This window comes from Pelodiscus sinensis, chromosome Z, assembly GCF_052426305.1.
Source record: "Pelodiscus sinensis isolate ZL-2025 chromosome Z, ASM5242630v1, whole genome shotgun sequence".
NCBI classification, from domain to species: domain Eukaryota; kingdom Metazoa; phylum Chordata; order Testudines; family Trionychidae; genus Pelodiscus; species Pelodiscus sinensis.
In genome coordinates, this window is record NC_143085.1 from 3,314,723 (window position 1) to 3,334,035 (window position 19,313).

General features: G+C 46.5%; 1 protein-coding gene across 3 annotated transcripts in view; it reads left to right on the plus strand.

Annotated features, from left to right (window-relative positions):
* The window catches only part of LOC102444551 (solute carrier family 2, facilitated glucose transporter member 11), a 24,364-nt gene extending 16,867 nt beyond the window's left edge, over nt 1–7,497 (plus strand). For 2 of the 3 annotated variants that reach the window (XM_014577110.4, XM_089775201.1), the window contains exons 9-12: nt 262–363; nt 494–569; nt 975–1,102; nt 2,229–7,497. In XM_014577110.4, the coding sequence (XP_014432596.1) occupies nt 262–363; nt 494–569; nt 975–1,102; nt 2,229–2,429 (507 nt within the window). In that variant the 3' untranslated portion in view covers nt 2,430–7,497. The remainder of the gene's footprint in view (nt 1–261; nt 364–493; nt 570–974; nt 1,103–2,228) is intronic. The other variant, XM_075897939.2, reaches the window with a different exon arrangement.
* Nucleotides 7,498–19,313: the final 11,816 nt, after the last annotated feature.

Here is a 19,313-nt window from a genome sequence, read left to right on the forward strand (position 1 = left end):
GACTTGCTCTGTACCGACCTATTTGCAGCAAAAGGCTGTAGGCTGAAGTTGTGACCAATCCTTGATATCTCCTTGTTGCCCAGCCTGGCTCGATCCCATCAACACACCCCTTACTATTGTAATTAATTATCATTGGTTATTATTATTTATTAAATGGGGAGAAGTAGGTTGCCTGGCAAGCTAACTACAGGTGGGAGCGGGGGAGGAAAGTGGGCGAAAGGCATGAATTGCTATGACGTGCCCTGCCTTGCTTTGTTTCAGAATTTAATCATAGAGCGTGCTGGCCGGCGGTTGCTGATTCTGGGGGGATACAGCCTCATGGCTGTATGGGCCATCGTCTTCATGGTTGCTTTATCCCAGCAGGTAACAAAAGCTATCGAATTATCTAAGTCAAGTGGATTCTGGTCCTGCCGCGGATACGGATGGGATATTAAATAGGGGCAGGTGATTACAAATGCCTTAACCTGTATTCCCTTGTTCTCCATGGGAACAGGGCCGGATTAGCTGGATGCCTTACCTCAGCATGGCCTGCATTTTCGCCTATATCCTGAGCTTTGGAATTGGACCAGGTCAGTGATCTGAAGTTTTTTACTCCACCGTTGTGCAACGGCAGGGCTGAAGCATGTTCTCAGCACTCGCATCGCATTGGAATGAAAGGGGCATTACGTTTCACACCCTTGCCACCTGCAGTGTTAGCAGCAGTCCTCAGAGCACGTAGCGACCATCTGTTGTTCTCGGGAGCCATTTCTGTTTGCATCCCTGAAAACAGACAGTGTGACAGGAAACTTGAAGCATAAAAAGAAGTTTCTTCTCTAGGTAGTAACTTTGAGTATGTCTAGACTACATGCCTCTGCCGGCAGAGGCATATAAAATAGGCTACCCGACATAGTCAGTGAAGTGGGGATTTAAATATCCCCGGCTTCATTAAATAAAAATAAAATAAAAAACACCTTTGTTTGCACATTCTTTTCTAGCTGGTGTGACAGGCATTTTGCCGACAGAGATTTTTGATCAAATGTCTCGACCGGCTGCTTACATGATCTGTGGCTCTCTGCTATGGTCCAATCTATTTGCCGTTGGAATGGCCTTTCCGTTCATTGTGGTAAGTGTGGAAGCGGATACACTATTTTAGTTCACAAACAAGTGTTCCTGCACTACAGCCTCCAGCAAGACTTACTGGAAGAGACGGGATCTGTAGTGTCTGCAAGTCCCAGGCTTTCTCAAAGCAGAGACTTTGGCTAGAAGTTTAAAAACTAAATTAAATGAGTGGAGATGACAATCTCCTAGAACTGGAAGGGACAAAGGTCAAGTCCAGTCCCCTATCTTTATATCAGGACCATCCCAGACAGATTTTGCCCCAGATCCCTAAATGGTCCCCTCAAGGACCAAACTCACAACCCTATATTTAGCAGACTAACGCTCAAGCCACTGAGCGATCCCTCCCACTTGCAATTGGAGTAGCAGGGCTGCCTCAGCCATGAATCTGACTGCTTTCCCGAACATGATTTCTGCTGGAAAAGGATGAGGTTGGAATAGTTTTGTATCCCCGAGAGCCCAATCTGTCCCCAGCTTGGAAAGGCTGGGAGAGGAAATGTTATTAGCCAGTGGGGGAGAAACCGTGGGCCATTCCAGTGCCCCAGTATTATTTTGTACAGTGAATCTTGAAAAGAGAGGCTGTGTTTACGTCGTACATCAGCATGAGATATACTGCGGGTCAGGAGAAGATATGAAATCTCCCCACTCCCAACCATATCTCCCAAACTTTCCCTGTCAGTAACAGCCGTTTCCCCTCAGGACCAACCTTTGTGAGTAGAGCCTTGAGCAGATAGAAATGTCTACCTGGGCATGTGGAGATCTGCAGATAGATAATCGGGATCCACAGAGCTCCCAGTGGGATGGAACCACATTCCTCTCCGTTGTCTGCAGCGCTCTTGGAAGTAGACCTCTGTGGACCAGTGTCTATCCAGGGGGGTATCTGCCTCTGCAAGGAGACATTTCTCTCCACGCAGGCCCTTACTTGTAACACAAATGAAGCGTGATCGTATTCCCAGAGATATAACCCTTATTGCTAGCCCTTTTAGAGGAGAGCTGCTTCTTCATGTATATAAGATCCTTAGTACAGAAATATTTAATAAATTAAGCTATTATACATCGGAAACTATTTGTAGAGGGGCCTTGCCTCAGACTGTGGTACATTTCCAACACTTCTCCTTTTTTTCCCCCTGCAGGAAGGTCTTGCTCATTTCTGCTACCTTCCATTCTTCACCGTTTGCGTCTGCACTGCTCTCTACGTCGGCTTTTTCCTTCCTGAGACAAAGGGGAAGACCTTCCTGGAAATCTCCAAGGAGTTCAACAAGCGCAATTTCAAAGCTCAGACATGTGAGAAGTTTTGGAAAGGCCCCGAGGAAATAAAATCCACCAAGTTATAGTCTGGGAATAAGTAGAGATGGCAGGTGACAGGAAAACATCCTGACCTATTTTGCTTTTCTTTTTAGGGTGGAGTCAGAAGAGGTGGGGGTTAAGGAGAACACACGACTTTCGGTAGCTAGTCGAACGTTTTCATACCAAAGCAGCAAGTTCAGTTGATTCTCTTGTTCATTTCATTTGTTAAAAACAGTTTGCTCTGCATTTCTGATTAGAACAGTAGCACTTATTCATTTCACAGTGCTCCTGTGCCATCTCTTGGAAGCATCCACAGTGACGGGTTGCTTTGACAAACTATTTTGAAAGTTTTTTTTTTAAATAAAGGATCATACTATATTTCATAATTCCAGTTATAAATGGCTTATAAAGGGTTAATACACTGTTAACAGCTATTATAACTATGTTGCAGACATGAGTAGAATGCATTATAGATTGTCGTAAGCACATCAGCAGAAGGTGTTCTTGATGGTTAAAAGTTGGCTCTCATTAAATCACAATTGCACTGTAAAAAAATGCCCCAAAACAATGAATGTTAGACAATTTCAGGGACAGAATGAATTTTACAACTACATTGAGTCAATTTCAGGAATAGAATACATTTTATACATAATCAGCTTTAATAAGGGCAGGGTGAATTTTACATGTAATATAAGGGTATATCTACACTGCACAGCTATTTCGGGATACTGGAAGTATTCTGAAATAGCTACCCCATGTCTACACAAGCCGCCCGTCATTTCAAAATATTTTTCGAAATAATGGGCACACTATTTCGGCATCTTGGTAATCCTTTTTCCACAAGGGTTAAGGGATGTCTAGAAATAGCGCATTATTTTGAAATTTGGCACAGTGTAAACACACCATATTTCAAAATAAGCTATTTCAAACGACATTTGAAATAAGATACACAATTTGCATATCTTATTTCGAGTTTAGGATGCTGTGTAGACAAACCCTTTGTCAGTTTCAAGGATAGACTTAGTTTCCAACCTTGAAATTACCTAATATAGTGGTAAAATTCATTCCATATTCGAAATTCACTAACAGTAGCTGTAAAATTCATTCTATGCAAACTCCATGAAATTCAGTCCTTTGCCATTTAAACAGTTGTGGATTTTCTAAAAAAGAATTGCAATTTACACAGGGCTTTAGTTAAAAGCTACTTATTGACCTTTTGACCTGTGTAATAATCTATCATGTTTGATTAACAAATAATTCAATGATCTTTTACAAGCCCTTCATACATGGAACAGTAAAATAAAGTATGATCAAATAATGTGTTCATTTTCAAAGATGTTTCCCCACCTCTCTCCATGAAACTCATCACTTTTGATTTATTTTTAATTTGACACACATACCAAATAAATCTTTAGAGGACTTTTATTTGGGGAGTAATATGCATCTGGCAGGTGCAAATATAACTTCTCATGGTCTTGTCCTGCACAGTCATCTGTTTTCCTCTCATCTATCTTCCCCCATCTATCTGTGGTTCAGACAATCTCATCCATCTAGAGAAGGGCATTGGCATTGCTTGTGGCAGTGACGAAATTCAGTTATTGATTTTTGTATTCTCACCCTCTCAAGTGCAGAGAAGTTAATCTTTCTGATGGAAAGTTGATTTCTAAGGGTATATCTACACTTGCTCCCTAGTTTGAACATGGGATGCAAATGTAGGCATCCTCAAATGTTACTGCTCAAATCTTACTCCTCAAAAAATGAGGAGTAACGTTAGTTCGAACCAAGGGGTTTGGTTCGAACTAACGCTCCCCGGTGCGCACTTTCACTTTCGAAACAGCTGTTGAGCGGAGTAATGCGCCAGCGAGATCATGCTAATGAAGCGCGGGATATTTAAATTCCCATTTCATTAGCACTTTCGGTCCCCTACATTTGCATCCCTAGTTCGAACTAGGGAGCAAGTGTAGATGTACCCCAACTTTAACATGTTTTCCAGCCACATTTTATGGAGAATATTCCTGCCACTTGAGAGCATGAGTTTATCCAGCTGAAGCCTAGAACAGCACCATATGTTATTATTTTGAACATCATGCATCTTATTCAAGTGGCCTAATATGGATTAAGGTTAATAGGCAGCAGGTTTAAAACAAGTAAAAGGAAGTTTTTCTTCATTCAACGCACTGCCAACCTGTGGAACTCCTTGCCAGAGGATGTGGTGAAGGCTAGGACTTTAACAGGGTTCAAAAAAGTGCTAGACAGATTGATGGACATTAGGTCCATCAATAGCTATTAGCCAGGATGGGCAGGAATGGTGTTCTTAGCCTCTGTTTGTCTGGAAATGGATGACAGGAGAGGGATTATGTGAGGATTACTTGTTGTGTCCCCTCCCTCTGGGGCATCTGGCATTGGCCCCTGTGGGCAGATAGGACACTGGGCTAGACAGATCTTTGGCTGTTCTTAAGGTGCCTGGGTTTAGACACCCTAGTTGGCCCCAAAAGTCTAACACTTTAAAAGGGCCTTCATTTAAAAATCATGGTTTGAAAATTGGTTTCCCCAGAATTAAACATTGTTTGATAAATGCAAAGACCCATCAAACCATGCGTGTTTCTATAAGTACACAGTCATGCCCAGTGCCTCTGCTGCGTGTGTATACTCACTGTTGTGTCACTCACATGAGACAAATGACTGCTAAATCTCAGCGACCATTTAACGATCAGTTGATATTTTTCAGAGCTAAATGGCATGTATTTGGGAACCTAATTCAGACTGGTTGGATATTCTGTTTATCTCTGAGCACTGTCCAGACACCAGTTAAATACTTAACTATATTTCTTCTTCAGCCCTTCTTCGCCCAAACAATGTCTACCTCACTCTAATCCGCTCGAGTCTTTGCCTGTACACCTGATTCTGAAACAAGACAGGCTTTAATATGATTAATTAAGTTTTGATTTTGGAAGTCAAGTGATTCCTTAGTAACTCATCTCAGTGCTCATGTTAATGAGGGTATAAAGTGATCTCACAAAGACCTACCTGTTGAGCAATAGCAGGCTGTTAATAATTTAACAGATTGGGAAGGAAAGCTCTTCCTGGTACTTAATCAGTGACTTGTTATACGCTTAACATCTGGGCACTGCTTTTGGAATTATTCTGGCTTGGTTCTTTTCATGGCTCGCTTATGGACATTTAAAAACTTTTACAGAAACTCCTCTTGCATGGGTTGTGTGAGAGGCACCTGGGGATATCCAGGGACACTCTGGATACCTCTCACAGGGCTTAGCCCTGCGTGTCAGCTCTGCCAAGCTCAGAGCAGAGAGGGGGTGGTCGTGTTGCCACTCAGGCCGTCCCGGTTCTCAGTGACGTGCATCCAGCTAAGTTCAAGCTGTCGTGGGCCGCTCTACCTTACTCCGCCCCTGGAGAATCAGAGGTAGCGAAAGCCTTTTTCCAGCCATTCCATTCCCCTGTGCTCCCGGCCCTCCTTTCTCCCCCTGCAGGGAGTGGAGGTTCTGTAAAGAAGGCAGAGAAGCCAGCAACAGCAGAACGGCTGCTTCTGTCTTTATGCCCACAGATTCCTAACTTTCCAAGGGCAGTCCCTGGCTGCTTTAGGTAAGCTGGGAAAAGTGAACTTGTCAGTCGGAGAATCTGGCTCAGAGACAGGCGTCCTTTCCATGGTTGCCAGCACTTAAATGTTCGCCTGCCATAATCACTGACATGCTATCGGTTACCCCCTGCCATAAAGGGCCCAAAGGTATCCCTAGTGTAAATCCATTAAGGCTTCATTTGATTTCAGTCCAGTCCACATTGCTGGTGTCTCCCACTGTTTCTGAAGGGCTTGATGAGGGTAAATGCTTGCTTCCAGGATAGTTCTTACCAATCTTTGCTTTAGAGGCTGCAGTGAAACTGCCTTTCCCTCTTCTCCTCTGTGTCCTGCTGGCTTCGTGGGTCTTCCTGAATCCTTCCACCTCGTCAGTCCCTCCCGAGCCATAAATAAAATGCTCCAGGGACATGCTAAGCAGCTGCCAGTGACAGAGGTGTGTAAACTGTATCCTGAGAGCCATGCCTGAGGCATCCTTGGTGCCATGCTTCTTGCTGCTCTCCAGACGTTGCTCTGTTAACCGCTCACATGGTAAAAGGGTTGTGAGCTTCCGCTTGGACTAACAGGAGCCCTGAGGAACAGTCAAGCTCTAATCACCGAGCGCAGCATAGACTTCAGTATGGCTAAACATGATGCACCTTATGTGTCTGTCCCCCAGCACTGGAATCCAGGTCTTAAACGCACCACTGCTTATTAGTCACAGTGCTTGAGACTACCTCTCAGTACCTCTCTGGGGTGTCACATTTTATTTGTGCAGTAAGAAACTTGGTCTTTGGGCTGTAGCGTTTCTTGAAGCTGTATCTACCAGATTTGTTGTAAAGTGCCTACCCCTGTGGTACTTTTTCCCCAACTGGTAGCTGACATGGTCAGGGATCTTCCCAAACAGCCCCACTTCCTCTTACAGTGAATGAAATGGAAAAGCATAGTTAAAAGTTCCTGGAAAGCAGGAATCACTGGCCAGACCCCAGAGTGATGCATGATCTGAGGGCCGATGTAGCTGCTTGTTTGTGTTGGGTGCATGGGGTTCCAACAGTAAGTAGAATGTTCCAAACTAGGAAAGATTTCAGGGTAGCACCATAATCTGTACTACCAAGAGGCCCACTGTGCTTTGCTAATCGTTTCAGCAAGCTGAGTGCAGGACATAGTGCACCTATTCCTGTAGCGGTTGGAAACATCTGTGCGTTCCATCTGCTTCTATTAATAGCCTGGAAGCTGTCCCATCCAGCTCTTCTTTCTGAGGTTGCTTATGTAAACGCTGCAGTACTGCTGCCTGCTGGTCACAAAGGAGCATGTGCAATCAAGAGAGAAATTTCTTGCCAAACAGCTTAATTTGTACAATTATTTTTAAAACTACAGCGTTGAAAAAAACAAGCAGTGAATTTAAATGTAAAATCCTGACGTCTGTTATTATCATGCTGGGCATGAATGAAAAGGAAGGTTTTGTTTTGTGGAATAGAAAATGGCGGGACAGCTATTCTATATTTCAATGTCTGATATATGTAATATATAAAAAGATAAATCTGAAATTGGTTTGTCATTAGTGTCATTGTTGAATTGTCTTTTTACAGACTCACACTATTTATTTACCATGGTTTGCAACATTTTTGCTATTGATTGAACCTCTCTAAACCGGGACTGTCCTGCAAGGGAAAAATCCCTCATCCGGGACTGGTCAGGTCCTGAGGATGCCAGAACAGGGAGATCCAGCCTGTAGCAGACAATGTAAGCAACATGTACATTGATACAATAGGACACAGGTACGGGGACAAAATCATAACTTTTCAAAAAGTGCCGGCAGAGCTCTGAGGCTATTTATGTATTTGTGTTGCAGTCGTACCTCTGCTGAACGATCTCACTAGGCACCATATGGATGTAACATGGACATGGCCTTAGGTTTTAAAGTCACACTGAAAACACTGCCACAGAACTAAACCACATGAAATTCAGGGTGCCTGTTTCAGAAGGCTGAAGGGCTGAAATGCTGAAGGGCTGCGGGAGTAGAGACAGAAAGCAAGATTTGAAAGTGATGGGTGGTCCATAAAGAGCTGCTAAAGAGAGATGCAGGCTTACGGGAGAAGAAGGAGCCTTGGGATATGGAGGGAGGCACCAAAATGTCCAGTCACCTTACTCCAACATAGCAAAAATAATTTTTAAAAGGTGTATTAAAAGGAGTAAAGAAAAATCAACGTTTCTAACTAATTTCCCTCCTTATTTCTTCTACCTATGGCTCTGACGATGTAGTTGACAAATGATTTGGCACCCACAAGCAGAATAGTTGTGTGGTAAAACACAAACACACCTGTTTATGTTACACACCCCGCAGACAAGTGTGACTTCAGGATTTCTACTACAGAAAGCGCATATTAAAATGGCAGGTTCAGTAGATTGAAAACTGACAGGTCTCAAAATGTAACCAGGAGTGGAGAATTGTCACCTAGTGGGTCTTTTAGGGATTGGCTCTTGGCTCTGTGCTATTTAACATATTTATCAATGACCTGGAAGAAAATATAAAATAATCACTGACACAGTTTACAGGTGACACAAAAACTGGGGAGTGGTAAATAAGGACGAGTCCCTGACACAGAGCAATCTGGGTTGCTTAGTAAACTGAACACAAGCAAATCATGTGTTTTAATCTACCATATAGTTAAGAAGGTGTGTCTATCCATCTGTCTGTTCAAGAACTCCTCCCAAACGGTAAAAGCTAGGACCACCATATTCGGTAGGCAGTTTCCTCGTACCATAATATAAAAAAGCAAGGTTAGGGTTTGGTTGTGCCAGGACAATGGGATGTACCTGAACTGAGATTGGTTCTCATAAAACAGTTCTCTGCTATTTAATGACCACATGGGGGCAGCCGGGGATATGGGATGGAAAGCAGGGATAGTTATTTTGTAGAATGACCACAGGGAGGCAGAAAGAGTCCAGAGATGGGGACCAGGACAGCTATAAACCCATTGGGGTGGGGGGGGGGGGGGTGGAGTGGAGTAAGTGACAGCTATCTATGACACATTTCAGAGCATTTCTCTGTGTGTCTCTCTGTACCCCCAGCTGGGAGGCAGCAGCCATGGACAGGTGTGTCTCAGCTGGCCCCAACTTGCTGCAGTAAGAGAGGGCTGTGGTAGTCCTCTCTCCCCAGGACAGCCTGCACACTGAGCAGTGATGTAAATTAAGATAGTCATGCCAATGAAAAAGTTCTCTCTCCCCAAGCCAGCCCCACCCTGGAGCAATGATTAAAATGAAGAAAAACAGGTAAATCTTCTAGTACAGCTCTACGGCAAAGGAAACATCGAGAAACAACGACCGTCGGTCTTACGTACAGCCCTCTCCTGGGACACGGCGACTCTGAAAAAGATTGGGGTGTTGTGGTGGATAATGCTATTGTACTAATGCTATTGTGGGATGCACGAACAGGGAAATCTCACATTTGAATGGAGAGGTTATTTTATCTCTGTACTTGGCACTGCTGCTGGACTCCTGTGTCCAGATCTGAGGCCCACGATTCTGGAGGATGTTGATACCTTGAAGGGATGAGCCGTGGGATGAGCCATGGGAATGACGCAAGAAAACACACCTGACAGCAAGACTCAGGGAGCTCCACCGATTGAGCTGAACAAAGAAAAGGCCAAAGGGTGACTTGGGTACAGTCTGTAGGTAACTGCCTGGGAAATAAATATTTAATAAAGGGCTCTTCAGTCCAGCAGAACAATGTCCAACCTGATCCAGAGGCAAGGGGGCTGCTGGCCCTTTCCTACCGCTCAGGGAGGGGTTTTTGGTTGCCCAGCTCCCAGCACCGAAAGGGACAAGAATCGATGGGAAATCAGGACCCTGAGATTGTCAGTCTCCAGGGGCAATGGAGAGAGGCCAGCTCTCCAGGTCAGCCTGATTGACAGAGCGGGCAGGCTGATGAGGGAGTCAGGAGGCTGGGGGGAAGGGTCCCATCCTCCATAAGAGCTAGGTGGGTCGGGCAGAGTGGGGCCACGGGAGCTGGGTGGGTCGGGAAGAGTGAGGCCCCGGGAGCTGGGTGGGTCGGGCAGAGTGGGGCCACGGGAGCTGGGTGGGTCGGGCAGAGTGGGGCCATGGGAGCTGGGTGGGTCGGGAAGAGTGAGGCCACGGGAGCTGGGTGGGTCGGGCAGAGTGGGGCCACGGGAGCTGGGTGGGTCGGGCAGAGTGGGGCCACGGGAGCTGGGTGGGTCGGGCAGAGTGGGGTCACGGGAGCTGGGTGAGTCGGGCAGAGTGGGGCCACAGGAGCTGGATGGGTCGGGCAGAGTGGGGCCACGGGAGCTGGGTGGGTCGGGCAGAGTGGGGCCACGGGAGCTGGATGGGTCGGGCAGAGTGGGGCCACGGGAGCTGGATGGGTCGGGCAGAGTGGGGCCACGGGAGCTGGGTGGGTCGGGCAGAGTGGGGCCACGGGAGCTGGGTGGGTCGGGCAGAGTGGGGCCACGGGAGATGGGTGGGTCGGGCAGAGTGGGGTCACGGGAGCTGGGTGGATTGGACAGAGTGGGGCCACGGGAGCTGGGTGGGCTGGGCAGAGTGGGGCCACGGGAGCTGGGTGGGTCGTCGGGCAGAGTGGGGCCACGGGAGCTGGGTGGGTCGGGCAGAGTGGGGCCACGGGAGCTGGATGGGTCGGACAGAGTGGGGCCACGGGAGCTGGGTGAGTCGGGCAGAGTGTGGCCACGGGAGCTGGGTGGGTCGGGCAGAGTGGGGTCACATTAAGGAGAGCAGGGCCCCAAGCTGAGCTAGGGAGCAGAGGCCTTGCTGGCTGGACTTGGGGGGAGATTGTAACCCCGACGGGGGGGGCTGACACTGAGGAGAAGGGTCTTGCCACTGAGAGCAAGTGGCAACCGAATGTCCGGCCGGCAGCATCCCTGTGGCACTCTCAGGTTCTGGGAGGAGCAGACAGTGACCTGCCCTCGCATTCCAGAAACACCCCCCGCCACAGACGTGCTTCCTGTCTCCTTTCCCGTTTTCTTTTTGTAAATGGATTGCTGGTGAGCAGATTGTTTTTACTTCGAGCCGCAGGCAATGATCAGTGAGTCAGGGGAGCCGCCACTGTAGACCCAGCACCCGGGAGCGGGGACACCCAGCCCCCGCCCAAGGTGACCACAAGAAGGTTGGGCATTGAGCCCCCCAGGAATCCTGGGTCCAGCCTGGTTAGGGCGACGAGGACTCTGCCACACAGGAGAGCTCTTGAGGTCCGGGAGGCCTCTGGGTAAAGGGAGTGGGAGTGGGGACTCAGATCATTTCGTTTGGCCAGTCTCACTGGGGCATTGTTGGAGGCGGGAAAGTTCCCCACAACAGCGAGACCATTCCCCTGTTTACAGAACGTCTAGACGCTGCAGTAGGCAAATTGAGACTGGAAATAAAGCATTAATTTTTAACAGTGAGTGTAATTAACCATTGGAACACTTCGCACAAGGGCCACGGTCAATTCTACATCCCTGCGGCAGTTTTAAAATCAAGACCACCCGGTATTCTAAGAGATTCTGCTTTAGGAATTATTTTGGGGGAGTTCTACACTCCGTGACAGAAAGGTGGTCAGACTAGGTGACTGCAGTCCTCCCTGTTGGCTTCGTCTGGATTTCGCAAGAAAGCAGCTGTGTTAAGACCAGTCAAGCTGAGGCAAACAAACATTGTTAAATGGTTACATTTTACTCAGAGCATTTACCAGGCTGGTTAACTGTTCATCAATTAAAGAACTCCTCCATATACTGTACACTGTAAGTTATGTACATAGGTCAATATTAATACATGACATGCCCATTGCTCAAGCTTTTGGACACAGGGACACCTTCAAGAACAGAAATACCAAAGAATCTAAGCTTGAGTTAGTGTGTACAGAGAAACGGCAGCGACAAACAAGCGTTCCAAATCAATTTCCAACAACCGCAAGAGAGAACAACAGTTACAAATGTTATCACCAACTAGGGGTGCATCTACACTGCACCCTTAGCTTGAAATAAGCTATGCAATTTGAGCTACGCAAATTGCGTCGCTTAGTTCAGGTTAATTTTGAAATAGCTAATTTCATAATTTGGCGCTGCCTGAACGCCAAAATGTTTTCCAAAGCAACACTTAAACCTCATGGAAGAGGTTTACAGGGATGTTGGAATAGCGAGCCTGTTACATTTAGAAATAACAGGCTTGTTTCAAAGATGTGGAATGCCTATTTCGGGATACCAGAGGTATCTGAAATAGCACCACAGTGTAGACGTACCCTAGCTGTCCTTTAGACCCGGCTCCCCTCACATCTACACATGCCCCTGTGAAAAGCTAAACTAATCAGTTGAGCTTCTCCTACAGTGGTTCTCCACATCCCCGGGGAGATGCAGAGATCTGCCAGGGGGGTTCACCGACTCATCTAAATATTGGCCTATGTTTACAGTCGGCTACATAAAAAGCTTCAATGTGACGTCAGTACTAACTACAGTTTCATACAGGCAATGACCTGTTCATACTGTTCTCTACACTATGTCAGTGTTTCTCAGTCTGGGGCTGGTATCTCCTAGAGCAGGTGTTACAGGGGCATTTTGGGGCATTCTCAAGCACAGGGCTGGCATTGGGGGGGCATGCAGGGTTGCCCCCTGTCTGGGAGCCTGGTGCTATGCTGCTAAGCTACTAGCAGAGCAGCTTGCAAGGACAACCAGCAAGTGCAGGTGGACAGCAGAGCAGTTTGGGGGGATGACCGGTGGGTGCAGGCAGACAGCAGAGCAGCTGGCGGGGGCGACCTGTGGCCGGTAGGAGTGGCAGCAAACAGCCAGTGGAGCAGCTGCAGAAGCAACTGGCTGGCGGCCAGGGGCGTGGACCGAGATGGCTGGCGGAGCCGGACAGTTCGTGGGACAGCCGAGGCAGCTCACTGGACGACAGGTGGAGTGCGGCGGAGTGACTCATGTTGACGGCGGTGGCAAAACCCCACGGAGAGGTGGAGCCATCGGCGGACCACGTAAGGTGTATCGATCCCCGCCCCTCCAGGTTGGGATGGTGAAACCCAGCCAGGTGAACTTTTGAACCCTGGGGCAGCACTGACCTGGGGCAGAGACTTTTGGGGTGTTGGACTTTTGGGTCTTGGGGATTCGTGGCTGGGGGTTGGGTCTTTGCTCATGTTTGGTCTATGAATCCGAATTTAATGCTGATGTCAGTTACCTCATGTTATTAAAGGTTTGCTGCTATACTGAGGCTCTGTGCTTGCGAGAGGGGAAGAATTGCCACTTTGAGGCACCCAAAGGTGTATGTAAGATTTCCCAGGTCACTGGGTGGGGGCTCGAGCCAGTGTTGTATTACCTTGTTGGGAGGAGTCCCCTAGATACTGAACCCAGCCCTTGCTGCTATTAACTCGGCCTGGCTGGAAGGGCTACAGTTATTATGCAGCCTTTGTGCCATTGTCACTTTTTAAGTATTCCAAGGTGAAATGCATTCCAGGCTGATCTTTTCGAATGCAGAGTATTTTCCCTGGAGTTCTGTGTTTTGGGGTCTAAATAGGGCAGAAAAAGGGAAACTGGCATAAGAAAACTGAAGCCTCTTTAACAGAAGAAGACTCAGAAGAGGTTAGCTTGAGCATATGCAAAAGGCAGGTCTATTTTTTCAACAGAAGGTTTGAATTCTTTAATCCATTCATCACCAAAGCTCATGATACCATCTACATGTTTTGTTAGTCTCTACGAGTGCGACTACTCCACACGGCTGTTTCAGGATATCGAAATAGCTACCCTGCGTCTACACAAGCCGCTCATTATTTCGAAATATTTTTCAAAATAACGGGCATGCTATTTTGCCATCCTGGTAAACCTTGTTGCACAAGGGTTAAGGGATGGCTCACAATAGCGCATGATTTCGAAATGTGGCGCTGAGGAGACGCACCAAATTTCAAAATAAGCTGTTTTGAAATAGATTCGACACGAGATACGCAATTCGTGTTGCGCAAATTGCGCATCTCATTTTGAGTTTAGGGTGTGGTATAGATACACCCTATGGTGCTGCGGGAGCGCTCAGGTTTTTATTATTTTTTTCCCCCAAAAAACGAGCAGTTGAACCAGCCTGTTGCATACGGTACTATGGTACCATAACAGTGTATCAGCTAAGGTCACTAATGAGAGCCTGTCATGCTCTGAACATCACCGTCATTACGGGCTACATAAACAGACCCTGGCTATGAATCTGTGCAATCATATACATTTGTATCCCTGGAAGGGTGCAGGGCCTGGGACAACCTTCCCACTCCACCACAAGTCCCACCCCAGCTCACCCCCTCTGCCCCCACTCCAACCCTTCCCCCAAACCCTGCCCCTACCCTGCCCTCTTCTTCCCCTCCTCCCCCAAATGACATGACCCAGAGGGTTACTGCGGGGTGGTGGTGGTGGGGGGAGTTTGAGGTCCCTCTCCCACGCTCACAAGGGCAGCAGGAAGTGGAGCATCCCTATCACCACCTGCTGCGCTCCCCAGACTGCAGATGAGTCATCCAGAGGAGTGGAACTGGCTGGGGTCAAGCGGGGGGTCCCTTTCCCATGGCTCCTGATGCTGCAGGTGAGTGCAGGGAAGAGAGGGAGGCCCAACGCCTGCCACCAGTGCCAGGCCCGCCTGGTAATCCCCTAGGCCCCCAAAGTGCGGGGTCTGGGAGGGCTCTGTTTGTACAGAGAGGAAGCTGTGCCCATGGGGTCAACCACACCTCACAGCAGTGTGAGGGGTACCCTTGAAGCCAATGCTTGCATGTGATCAGCTCCAGGTGGCGCCCAGCTCAGGAAAAGGGAAGGGGATCGACCATTCAAGTTGAGGAGTGGACTCAGAGAGACCCTGGCTCCCAAAGCAAAGAAGTTTCCAAGTAAACTAAGTGTGGACTAAGAGAAAAACGGAGAGAGAGAGAGGAGAAAAAAATGTTTAAGAGCAGGCTAGTGTCTGAGGTTTTTTATCCACAAACCAAGGCACAGCTGCTACATGGGACCCTGACCCTGAAATGCTGGATCCCCTCTAGGGCCGGGGGGGTCCATTGGGAACTTGTTCGAAGACAATGGGTAATTTGTGTGAGAAAATGGGTTTGTTCTAGGATGGCTATGTAAAGCCAGGGGTGGTGTCATGGTGTGGGTTTTCTGCAACACACTCCTAGGCTTGCTTCTCTTCCTATTGCACCTTGGAATTGGTGGCTTTTGATCAAATGTCCTTTTTGTTTATTTTCATCCCAGCTGGTTGTTGGCAGGCAAACTGTGTGGCTGGCTCCGGGTCACAGTGACTTGATAATTGGCAGGCTTGTCTCACATTTTCAAGGGGAAGGGTGAACCAGAGGGGAAAGTCCACGTGTCTGGTAATTAAGAACTCGGAGAAGGTGGATTAAGGAGACCCAGGACTGGAGGGAATGCAGGTGTCACTGTGCCAGAAGCAACTAGGCTGGTGAGCGTCTGGGTGAGACCGTATCTGTGGAGTGGCTCATGACATCAGCAATCTGAACTGCAGCTTGGTGTGGCGCCAATGAGCCCCAAGGTTACAGGACAGATGGTGATGGAGTCCCTTATTGGTCGGAGTGATCTCCAAAATGGCCCAGAGAATCACAAGGTGAAGGTAGCTGCATGCTGCCCAGGAAATATGGATTCTATCCCTGCCCCTGTATGCTATTAAGCAATCAAACTTTGCAGAGGTGATCACTAATTGGGTGTTCCTCCTTTCCTGCATGCCGGAAGCACTGTACACTCATAAATGCTGCCAAAGCCAACGAGAGCTGTGCTTGAATATATAAAGTTTTATATGGCCCTAAGTACAGAAGACCCGTGATTTTACGAACACCAATCTTACAAAAGGGACTCGGGACTGGAGGGGCTATAAGAACCATTTTTATCAATGAGGGGGAAGGGGTGGAGAGGGATCACATAATAGAAGTGATGTCTAAGAAAAACAATTCCACAACCTTTCACATACTGATACTTCGGAAGCACTAGAAGTCACTGCTGTGGTTTGAAGGACAAGAGGAAACAAATGCAATGCTCCAGACTGTAACTGATGCAGCATGCCCACTGTGATTTCGAGGCATTCAGTCACAGGAACCTTTCTGTTTTATCAACAGTTCAATCCCCACTGAGGGTATGTCTACACTACCCTCCTAGTTCGAACTAGGAGGGTAATGTAGGCATACCGCACTTGCAAATGAAGTCCGGGATTTGAATTTCCCCGGCTTCATTTGCATGAAGCCATTTTTAAATGCTGGCAGTTCGAACCCCGTGCCGTGCGGCTACACGCAGCATAGAGTAGCTAGTTCGGATTAGGCTTCCTAATCCGAACTAGCTGTACTCCTGATTCCACGAGGAGTACAGCTAGTTCGGATTAGGAAGCCTAATCCGAACTAGCTACTCCGTGCTGCGTGTAGCCACGCCGCATGGGGTTTGAACTGCCAGCATTTAAAAATGGTGCTGGCCGGCTTCATGCAAATGAAGCCGGGGAAATTCAAATCCCGGGCTTCATTTGCAAGTGTGGTATGCATACATTACCCCGCTAGTTCGAATTAGGAGGGTAGTGTAGACATACCCTTAGTTTGTAAAATAAGGATTTGACGGTGCTCTGAAAAATCAGGTTTTAGGTGTCTCAAGTTGGGCACTCGGAGTTAGTAGATAATTCTGATATTAATCTTCAGTGCTGAGATCTCCATTTGTAAAAGGGGTTAATATCACAGCCCCCCATTCAGAGGGGTTTTATGAAAATTAATTAACTTACATAAAGTATTCAGATATTATCTGATTAGTGCCACAGAAAACCCCTTGTGGAAATTAGTAACTTGGTCTGTAGAGCAAGGTTTGCACAGTGTGCAGTAAATAAGGCTTAAGGCTGCACAATGAACACTGAAAATTAAAAAAAAATACTGAATCGCTGCTCATTAAGGCCATGTCTACATAGCAGAGCTAAATTCAAAATAAGCTGCTCAACTCAAGCAACGCTAATTGTGTAGCTTAAGTTGAAATGGCTTATTTCGACTTTTTTATTTTGATTTTTTTTGACTTGGTGCTGTCAAAATAGAGCACTCTTCTCCCGACTTCTTTTACTTTTCATACAATGAGGGTTAGAGCAGTTGGAGTAAGAAGTCCTCCAGCTCAACACTCTTTTGACATTGTTGAAATAATTGATTGTGTGTATTCATGGACTATGTTCTTTCGGAATACTGTCATTTATTCCAAAATAATGCTGCTGTGTAGAAAATAGCCTTAGTGAGCTCCATCCATTCTGTACAGTGAATAAAAGCAAAAGTCCTGGAAAAATAATAGTAAGTGATAAGTTGTAGAAGGCCCTGTCTTGACTAAACCCCACTATGTCTCCTTTACTCAAAGTATCAACCTCTAACAAAGCTAAACCCAGGCCTGTCTCAAGTCTGGTGTACGTAGCATGCAGGCCAAGCTGGGACTTGGAGTGGCAGGAACATTTTTGCACAGTCATGTGTATCCAGCATAATTCAGTGTGATCATGCGAAAAGAAACTGGGAGTAAACTGGTACATTTTATTTCTGATAAGCAAAAAGCATAGACAGCCATAGAACTGTTAACTAAGCATTTTGTTTGGCAACATCCCAAGTAGCAGGATATATCCCAAATAAGGGCACAATAGGTTCGTTACACAATATGTAATTAATTGGTAGGTTTTATTAGAAGGACCAAGTCTCGCTTTGCTATAATATGGGCTTTGTAAGAAGAATCGATGGGAGGTAGTGAGTAGGATTGACACAAGGGTCCTTCTTGTTGTAACTAGAAGTAAAAGCCTCTTCACACTGGCTACCGCAGGGCACGGTGTACTGAAGCGTAGGAGTCAAAGGGTGCACCAACCTCCTGCCTGCTACTATAGGCAGCATACGGGTAACGTGTAAGTGACCTAGCATAATTATTGTATTATAATAAATCTTCTATTAATTGCTTTTGTATTGTTTTGTGCTGTACTAATTGTTTTCAAAATTTATAGTATTTGTGGTTTAAATTGCGTAGTAATTGTTTTTAAGGCTTGTAAAACTTAAACCACTGTATTAACTGCTTAAAGGCTTGCAATAGATGAGGAAGTGGTTAAGTCTCTCTGGAGTGTCCCGGTCTCCCTCGGATCTAAAATAAATCGAACCACACAACATAAGTACAGGCTCATAATAAAGCATATGCACAAGAGGATCAATTTAAGAGTCTGGCATGTCCTAACTTTTCAGTGTTTGACTTGGCTGCCTTCACAATGTTCTTTTCACAGTTTTTGTGTGTAATATACCGCAAGAGGTATAAATAGTACATGACTGGATGTCTTTGGAAGCGGAGGCCTGGATAAAAGAGTTAGCTTCCTGTACTCCAGAGGCCAGATTTACTCAGATATTTAAGACGTTAAGATGAAGATAGGCATCCAGTGAGATTGACTAAAGCTCTTAAGAAGATTAGGTGACTAATTCCTATTGAAAGTCCATGGGAGTTAGGTACCTGATTCACCTAAGGTATTTTTGAAGGCTGTAGATTTTCAAAGGTATTTAGGCACCTGAAGATGCAGTTAGTTGTCTAGTGGGATTTTCAAAAGCACTTACATGCCTAACACTTTTTTAAAATCTGGCTCCAGGTGCCCATTTGCATCTTTAGGCACCTAAAAGCCTTGGTCAATCTGTGCCCACATCTGTGCATTTTGGACCCACTCCTGTGAAGTGCTAAAGCATCTTCCTCTCCCTTGGACTTCTAGGTTAGGTAGGGCTCTGAGAATGAAGTGAAATAATCTGTGTGAAGGGTTTCCTTTAGTCTGCATTGCATTTCCTGGCATGACACAGCAGCTGTACACAGAGCAAGATCAGGTAACGTGTCACCATACAGCATGCCATGTGATTTACATGATCCCAGCCTTGCTCATCCAGTCTCTCTAACTTTTCACCTACTTTCCCCATGTGAACTTGATCATCAAGAAATGTTCTGAATAACACTAAGGGGCTACGCCTACACTGGCATGATTTTCCGGAAATGCTTTTAACGGAAAAGTTTTCCGTTAAAAGCATTTTCGTAACAGAACATCTAGATCGGCACGGATGCTTTTCCACAAAAGCACTTTTTGCAGAAAAGCATCCGTGGCCAATCTAGACGCGCTTTTCCGCAAAAAAGCCCCAATCGCCATTTTCGCCCGAATGGGAGCAGCATAGTATTTCTGCAAGAACACTGACAATCTTACATGAGATCGTCAGTGTTTTTGCGGAAATTCAAGCGGCCAGTGTAGACAGCTGGCAAGTTTTTCCAGAAAAGTGTCTGATTTTCCGGAAAAACTGACCAGTCTAGACACAGCCAGGCTGTGTCTAGACTGTATCCCTTTTCCGTAAAAAGGGATGCAAATTAGACATATCGCAATTGAAAATGAAGCGGGGATTTAAATCTCCCCT